The following is a 9032-nucleotide window of genomic DNA, read 5'->3' as shown; positions in this document are numbered from 1 at the left end:
ATTCAAAGTAAAAAGTTGTTGGAAATAGCAACAAAAATTTTTCCGGATACCAAAAGTGGTTAGAACAAGACTTTTGACTTGATTTAAGATCACTTTCAGGTGGTCGGAAATTCCATAATTTCCAGCAGTGGAAAGTCATACACATTGTTTGGTTAACTACCTTTTCAAACACATGTATAAGATTTGATTACCCGTATAACTAAAAAACTCATTGTAATTTAATTTTTACTATATCATTATAACAATATCTATTGTAATTAACCATATATTTCGAATTATTTATTATCATCCTCTATTGACAGCAATTGTAGCAATTGTCATTGATAAACTCCGAAAACAATTTGTCTGAACAACGAATGAAAATAAAAAATCAATAAGTGTATGAAAACTAAGTACTCCACTTTATTACTCTTAATAAATTAAATAAATTAGTAGTTACAACAAAAAATAATACATATGCATTTAATTAATTCATAATTAGATGTTTATATTTTATAATGCCTTTATTCGAAAAAATTATTCATTATAAAAAAATTTGAAAAGAGAAATAATTTCATTAGTTATATTATCTTTATTTTTTTACAATTTAAAGATTCAATAACTTCAAATTCATTAATTAATTATATTTACTGCAGTGTCCATTGTTTCTTTTTACACTATCTTGTAATTAAATATCAAAGTTATAATACAAAATATGTTATATATATTTTTATCAAGTATTTTGTAAAAATATAATAAATATTAATATTTTGATCAATACTTTCACATGATAATCTACAACACACATCTCACAACACATGCATGAAACATGTAGAGAAAAAGCTACAATTGTCATATATCAACATGCGGTTGCAAGATACTAGTTCTTAGTACAGCTAAGATCTCATTCATATACACAACAAGGCAAATCTAAAACCTCCTACACCATAATTTCATTGCATGACGTTGCCCTCTGTGGAACCACCAATAACCCAATTGCACATGACACCCATTACCAATAAAAAGGAAAATGAAGGCAATAGCAATGCTACTCAAAACACTACAAGAAAAATGCACATAGACAACACTAGAAAGACAACAGTTTTTAAGAAAAGTGTTGTCTTTTGTATAAAAGACAACAGTTTGGTCCAAAACCGTTGTTTTTTATGCAACACTTTTGTCAAAGACAACGGTTTTTACTTAACCGTTGTTATAAGTGTGTTGTTGATAAGAGTCTAAAAGTTTATAATTTCACATTGAATTTAAGCTTATTTTCCTTGTTATTTGTTATAATTTTGTCCGAAGTATCCTCATTTGATTCATTTGTGTGCTTATGAGTAATTCTTGATGATTTAGATGAATTGAGTGATTTTTGGGGCATTTTGGATGCATGTAGAGTCAATGGGAGTCAATGAGAAGCTATGAAGATGGAGAAACACCTTTTAGAGAGCCAAATTATGGTGTGTTTATTGGTCTTGGTCATTCGGACAAACAAAGGCAAAAGTGGAGCAAAAGAGCAAGAAGTTGAAATTTCCGCACAAATCGTCCACTGCTCGGTTTTTTGATCATATCTCTGCGTAGGAATGTCCAAACCAAGCAAACTTGAAGGGCTACAAATTTGATTCAAGCACCAAAGGCTAATTCAAAGGTTTTGAGGGTGAAAACTGGCCTAGAAGACGATCTCAGTGCACAGGCAGTGCACACTGCCTGTGGCCATGGGTCTGGCCACGGCCGTGGCCACACCCGTGGCCACTGGGCAGTGTGCCCTGCATTTCTGGCCACGGGTGAAGCCACACCCGTGGCCAGCCCTCTACAACTTTTTGCAGCCCGCTTTTTACCCTTTTAAGGGGATTTTTCCACCCCAAAACATATCTTTCATTACATCTTTCATTTACCTTTCATTTCTCTTGTTAGGGTTAGTTTAGAATAGCTTAGATTAGTGTAGATTTATGGTTCCTTTCCATTTCCAAGCTCAAGAACATTGCAACTCTTGGATTTCAAGACTTCAATAGAGAAGTTTTCTATTTATCTCTTCTCTTTACTTTTCATCTATGCTTTCAATTACTCCTTTAATATTGTGTATCTATTGTTATATTATGAGTAGCTAAGTGTTTTGGGACTAGGATTTGGTTTGATTTCTTGCTATTGATGCCTATTTGAGTTGTATTGCATAAAGGGGATTATTTGGGTGATCTAGGGTTGTTGTGTGAAATGGGTTTGCTGAGAAATTTGTGTATGATTGTTGGATCCTAATTATATGCTTGATTTGGAGTGTGTTTGTTGCTATGAGGGTAGAGCTTGTACACTAGCCACACATTCACACACTTAATGCCCAATACGAGAGTATTTCGGGTATTAAAGAGAATTTATGCCTTGTGTTCTTGCTTGGGCAACCTTGGGTTGAATTGCCACGAGAGTGGAGTTTAAGGTTAGGTTGCAAGTCCAAATAGCTACGAGAGTGGTATTTGGACACTTTTGTGCATCTCACTTACCCTATGCCTTGTTTAATTCCCTAATCTTTAGTACAATATTTGGCATCTTAGCTTGAATCAACCAAGTACGTCCCGGTCCTTTGTTTTACTTGTCTTATTTATTATTAGCTTAATCATATCAAACCAACTCTTTAAGGATAGGTCTAGCTTCTAAAAGAATAGTTTTAGCTTGTGCTTAATTCCACTTTGCATCAATTCCTAACATTACAAGAGCCATCTCCAGTGGAACGATATCTAAACTCTATACTGTGATTTGATACTTGATGGATGCGTGAAAAACGTCCTCATCAGTTGTCTTTGTGTATTTTATGAAAAGACAACACCACAACGACAACGGTTTTTTAAAACCGTTGTCTATGTGCGTTTGTTTTTTAAAAAGACAACGATTTTTTTAACCGTTGTCGTTGGTGTGTTGTCTTTAAGCGCACTAGAATACACAACACTAGAAAGACAACGGTTTTAAAGACACTAAAAAACCGTTGTCTTTGTGCGCTCTTTTTTTTTTTTAAAGACAACGGTTTTATTTAACCGTTGTCGTTGTGCGCTTTTTTTTTAAAAGACAACGGTTTTATTTAACCGTTGTCGTTGGTGTGTTGTCTTTAAGCGCACTAGAATACACAACACTACAAAGACAACGGTTTTTTAAAACCGTTGTCTTTGCGCATTATTATTTTATAAAAGAAAACGGTTTTATTTAACCGTTGTCATTTATGTGTTGTCTTTAATAGCACTTGAATACACAACACTATAACGACAACGGTTTTATATATCCGTTGTTGTTGCGCGTTCTTTATTTGTTAAGACAACGGTTTTATTTAACCGTTGTCTTTGGTCGTTTTTTATAAAAGACAACAGTTGTATAAAATAAAAACAATGATGTTAACAACAAGAGTCGAACCTATGTCCTCAAACATAGCAAATAAGGTTTAACCAACTAAGCAACACAAACTCTTATGTACCAAAGTGCAACATCTGGTATATAACTGGGTTGCTTCTGTGTTGTCTGTGAAAACCAAGACAACAATTTTATAAACTAGGTTAGGGATGCCTCTAGGAAGAATAGAACCCAAGACTTCTAACATAATCTAACATAACAAACTAAGCTAAACCCACCAAGCCACACCAACACTTATATATTTAAACGCAACATCTAATATATAACGAGTTTGGTTCTGTGTTGTCTCTGAGAACCAAAACAATGATTGTATAAAATATAAGTTAAGGATAGAACCTAAGACCTCTAACATAACAAATAAAGCTAAACCCACCAAGCCACACCAAATTTGGTTTATTAAAGTGTTACACCTTATCTTTTACCTATAATTTGGACCTTCATTGTTTTTTTTACGAGATGAAAATAGATGTTTAATTAGAAGATCTAGAACAAAAATAAAAATGTAATTACATTTTTTGTCCAAATATAATGCATAAAAATTTAACAAAGAAATAATACAATTCAAAAGTTAATTTAATAGTTCTATTTTCGTTCATATTTAAATATAAAATTATTCACCAAAATTTCAATGTCAATTCATTAAAGTTTTATTTTCAATTCATTAAATTACATGTGTGGTGTTCATAATGGTGCTGTATGGTGTGGAGGTGTTAAGGGCGGTATGATAGGGGTCTGGGTTGGTAATCGACCATTCCGGCTAACGCATGACTAACAAGGTTAGTTATATGTTGGTAATCGACCCTTGCGGCATGCATGAGACATGTGGAGAATGGATATGAAAGAGTAGTTAATGTCGTACAGTTAGCTATAGCCCATTTATTTTGCCGCGATCTTTGTAACAAGGGCAAATTATGCTGTGCAATCGTGTGCACCATGCATGGTGCACACTGTTTTATGTTAATAATTATCGAACTATATATTCATAATTTTTGAAATTCATATTCATAATGATTGAACTCTATATTCACAATTACAGATCTAGCTGTAGCCCATTCATTGGGACGTGATCTTTGTATTTGGATCTTTATATTTGGGCCGCCAGCCTGGGCCTGTACCTGGGACTTTATAAGTACTATTTTAGGCCTAGCACCCCAGATAATAAAGTTACTATTTTCTAACCCCCGTTCTGTACCTATATACCCGTTACTATTTTGGGTCTAGTGCCTCAGGTAATAAAGCTATTATTTTCTTACTCCCGTTATGTACCTATATACCCGGGTTATGATGGACCCGGTCCCAATATAGGTGACAGTTCACTTTTAAATTTTTTTTTTATCAAAACATTCATTTTTTGTCCTAATATTATTGTGACATGACCAATTTTGGTCCTTTATAAAAAAAATTATTGAAATTTCGTTAAATACAGGACATTTTGCTTTTCAATTATGATTTTTTTCATAAAAATAAATATAAAAAATATAACTGGTCAACGCACTTTGTATTAAAAATATCAAAATATCATTCAATTTAATTTAATTTCAACGATTTTATGATAGAGGACCAAAATTGATCATGTCGAAATAATATTAGGGCCAAAATTGATCATGTCGAAATAATACTAGGACCAAAATTGAATATTTTGATAAAAAAGGATTACAAATAGACTGTTACCTATAAATCTAAGATCAAAAATGAAATTCTCTCTTCTTCAAAATTTGACTTTAAAAACTATCACACTTTACAAAAATCTCTTTCCCTCTCAAAAAAAAAATATTTCCTTGCACACTCTGTAAAATACAATCTCCTTCCCTCTCAAAAAATAAATTCCATCTCATTATTTTCATTAACACTTAAGGAAGACAAAACAAAAACAAAGCCCTCTGAATTTAGGGCTATTCTTCAATTTCAATTCCCAATTCCTGCTTCTCCAACGACGCTCAACCGGCCGCGACCAAGCTCTTCAACCCCAGCTTCTCCAACGCCGTGACGAAGCTCCTCAACGCCGGTCACAGCCGGCGGCGGTCACAATGCTCTTGTCGCCGACCCATTGCCCACGGCGGAGCAACAACAGCAACAGCAGAATGGCAGAGACAGCGGCGGTGATAGACAGTAGGGCGTTGTGCGGCGATGATAGACAGCGTCGGTCACGCGGAAGTTCAACCAACAGCGGTAATTTCTTTTTTCAATTATTGTTCCTGAGCTTTGTGCGTTGTTTGATAGGCAGTGGCGGTGATAGACAGTAGATGATGGATTTTGGGTTTGGGTTCAAACTAAATTTGTGCGTTCTTTCCCCAGCTGCTGTTCGTCTGCCGTGATGATTGAGCTGCTGTTCGTCTGACCGGAGGTTGTTCGGTTGATGGTGATGATGGTTTCTTTATCCCTATCTTTACACTAAACATTCAAATTACTCACAGCTGAACAGGTAAATGTATGCTTAATAAGCTTTAGACTGAATATTTATACTATTGTGTTTTCAGTAATTGCTTTTCAATTATCCAGCTTGATGATTATCTGTGAGAGTCTTTGAGATTCTAAACGTGGAAACAAAGAATACATATAGCTTTTTGTATTGATTTTATTTTTTAGTCATATTTCTACTATTCTCTTATAAACTACTCAGTTATAGATTGGCACAAAACTTAAGCTTGTATTTAATATAATTCCGCCTAGCAACAATTTGAATGCTGATCTTATAGAAGTTGTTGTAGCTCCCATGGTTGTGCAAAAAATGGTTTTAACTTCTCTAGACACCTTATGAAAAGCTTCACCAATTCAGGAATAAAAGCAAAAAGAGAATACAGTTTTGCAAGTAATGATGTAACTTGATGGGAGCTAAATTTCCACCGAAGCCAATATACTGATCTTTTCTGGCCAATAATGAGCTCTTGGATAGTCATTTTTTTTATTACTTAAAATCATCGTTATCATGGTTGCAGCATGTATTTAAGATGGAACAAGAAGAATATGAAAAGGAAGAGATTAACTGGAGCTACATTGAGTTTGTTGATAACCAAGATGTGCAGGATCTCATTGGGAAGGTTTGCAACCACACCTTCATTACATTTTTTATGGCAGATTCTTTAATATTTTTAAAAACACATTAATGGTCTGACACCATATGAGGTATTCAATTATTAAATACATGATAATCCACATAGTTAGCTCTGAAGCCAGGTGTTACTTTCAAATTATAATGAGTTGACAATTTGCAGAAACCTGGAGTTGCACTCTTAGATGAAGCTTGGTATGTTCATTCACTACCTTAGAACCCTTGTGTTTTATTTAATATGTAGAAGGCTGGGTTTACAATATTTTATTTATTTTATGCTCAGGTACTCAGTATATTTCTTTCTGCAGCATGTTCCCCAAATCAACTCATGAAACATTTTCTCAAAAACTGTACCAGACATTTGGGAAAAACAAACGCTTCATCAAACCCAAACTTTCTCGTACTAGTTTTACAATATCACACTATGTAGGGGAGGTAACCAAGAGTTCCTTCTTAGTTGCAAATACTCATAATTCTCTTTGCCAGTGTGATGCTGGATTGTCCTGTATAACCTACAGGTGACTTATCAAGTAGATCTATTTTTGGAGAAGAACAAAGACTATGTGGTTGCAGAGCATCAGGAGCTGTTAACAGCTTCAAAGTGCTCATTTGTGGCTGGTTTATTTCCACCACTTCCTGAAGAAGCATCAAAGTCGTCCAAGTTTTCTTCTATTGGAACAATATTCAAGGTCTATCACTCAGCTTCCATTCATATTTTAGTTATAAAGTTTTAAGAGCACTAGATAAATCATTTTCCATAAGTTCTGCTCAAGCCTTTTGTCAATTTCTGGCTTATTTCCTTTTCTATTATTTACTACTATGGTCTCTGCCATTATTTTCTAAGTGCAATCCAAAAGTTGAAAACTGTGAAGGAACATCAATTCAACCAAGTGATTACAAGTTGATCTGAAAAGCCCTCACTAGCATCTAAGTTTTTACAGTTAATAAGGGATTTCTTTGTCGTTTGTGTTTAAGTTTCAAGCATTATATTCTCATGAGATTTTATCTGAATCGTTTATCAAATTTGGGTGTCTAGTAATCTCCCAAAGACTTGAAGGCTAGCTAAGACAAGAACCTGAATCATGTGTATCTGATCTGTTAACATTTTTTTTGGGGAGTGCATTTGTATTGCTTTTTCAAGTGTCTTTCTTTACTTGTTGGCTACACTTGTTATGATTCTCTTTAGGGAACTCATTATCTTGTTATGAACAGCTTGAGTATGAATGTGGTGAGAGTAAGAGGGCAGTTTCATTTCATTGCAAATTATTTATATCTATACTAATTTATTTTCTTACTTTTTACATGTAGTTTCAACAAGTTGATTATGACAAAGAGGTATGATTTGGTCATTCGAACGTTGTGATCATTTGGACTTGAATTGGTTCGGGAAATTGTTTTTTGTGTAGTAGTATTAAGTCTTTTGACTTGTTATTTTGAACCTTATTAGCTTGTGCACAATTATGTAATTACACTTTGCAACATATGATGAATGGATAAATTGTTTTTTTTATACGATTATAATTTAAGCAGGTGAAAAACGGTTAAAAACCGTTGTCTATTTTACAATAGACAACAGTTAGAAACCGTTGACTTTTGTACAAAAGACAACAGTTTATGGGTGTTTCAACAACACCCAATAGACAACGGTTTATAACTGTTGTCTTTTAAAGAAAAGACAACAGTTAAAATCCATTGTCTATGTACGTGACTTTTAACAACACTGGTTTCAACAACGCTTAATAGACAACGGTTAAAAAACCGTTGTCGTTGGGTAGAAAAGACAACGGCTATTAACCGTTGTCTATTGCGTGACTTTTAACAACACCGGTTTCAACAACACTTAATAGACAACGGTTAAAAAACCGTTGTCGTTGATAGAAAAGACAACGGTTAATAACCGTTGTCTATTGCGTGAATTTTAACAACACCGGTTTCAACAACACTTAATAGACAACGGTTAAAAAATCGTTGTCGTTGGTAGAAAAGACAACGGTTAATAACCGTTGTCTATTTTGTGACTTTTAACAACACCGGTTTCAACAACACTTAATAGACAACGGTTAAAAAACCGTTGTCGTTGGTAGAAAAGACAACGGTTAATAACCGTTGTCTATTGCGTGACTTTTAACAACACCGGTTTCAACAACACTTAATAGACAACGGTTAAAAAACCGTTGTCGTTTCTAGAAAAGACAACGGTTATTAACCGTTGTCTATGTGCGTGACTTTTAACAACACCGGTTTCAACAACACTTAATACACAACGGTTACAAAACAGTTGTCGTTTCTAGAAAAGACAACGGTTATTAACCGTTGTCTATGTGCGTGACTTACAACAACACCGGCTTCAACAACACGACAACGGTTAAAAAACCGTTGTTGTTTCTAGAAAAGAAAACGGTTAAAAAACCGTTGTCTATGCGCAGGACTTACAACAACACCGGCTTCAACAACAGAAAGTATACCCCTACGACAACGGTTAATAGCCGTTGTCTATGTGCATCCGTTGTCTATGCGCATTTTTCTTGTAGGGAAAGAAAATTAAGAAGACTTAGAGAAATTTAATCCAAACGTAGTATTTATTTAGATTATTGTTTTTGGACTAAGTATTTAGACT

The 9032-nt window shown here is 34.3% G+C and overlaps 1 protein-coding gene across 1 annotated transcript; it reads left to right on the top strand.

The window, feature by feature from the left end:
- Positions 1 to 5377: 5377 nt before the first annotated feature.
- LOC109162907 (myosin-11-like) lies at positions 5378 to 7756 on the top strand. Its single transcript, XM_019311613.1, has 7 exons — positions 5378 to 5535; positions 5662 to 5788; positions 6303 to 6404; positions 6579 to 6610; positions 6724 to 6850; positions 6934 to 7104; positions 7724 to 7756. Exons 3-7 carry the CDS (start codon positions 6315 to 6317, stop codon positions 7754 to 7756), a joined length of 453 nt encoding a protein of 150 aa, XP_019167158.1. The 5' UTR covers positions 5378 to 5535; positions 5662 to 5788; positions 6303 to 6314.
- The last annotated feature ends 1276 nt before the right edge of the window (positions 7757 to 9032 follow it).

The sequence above is a fragment of the Ipomoea nil genome, unplaced genomic scaffold (assembly GCF_001879475.1).
Source record: "Ipomoea nil cultivar Tokyo-kokei standard unplaced genomic scaffold, Asagao_1.1 scaffold2963, whole genome shotgun sequence".
Taxonomy (NCBI): Eukaryota; Viridiplantae; Streptophyta; class Magnoliopsida; order Solanales; family Convolvulaceae; genus Ipomoea; species Ipomoea nil.
Note: the sequence above shows the minus strand (reverse complement) of the source record. Positions and strands in the feature narration are given on the sequence as shown.

Coding starts and splice junctions, on each gene's coding strand:
- LOC109162907 (XM_019311613.1), top strand. CDS start 6,315: ATGGAACAAGAAGAATATGAAAAGGAAGAGATTAACTGGAGCTACATT. Junction 6,611..6,723: donor GCACTCTTAGATGAAGCTTG/GTATGTTCATTC, acceptor TTCTTTCTGCAG/CATGTTCCCCAAATCAACTC. Junction 7,105..7,723: donor CTATTGGAACAATATTCAAG/GTCTATCACTCA, acceptor TTTTACATGTAG/TTTCAACAAGTTGATTATGA.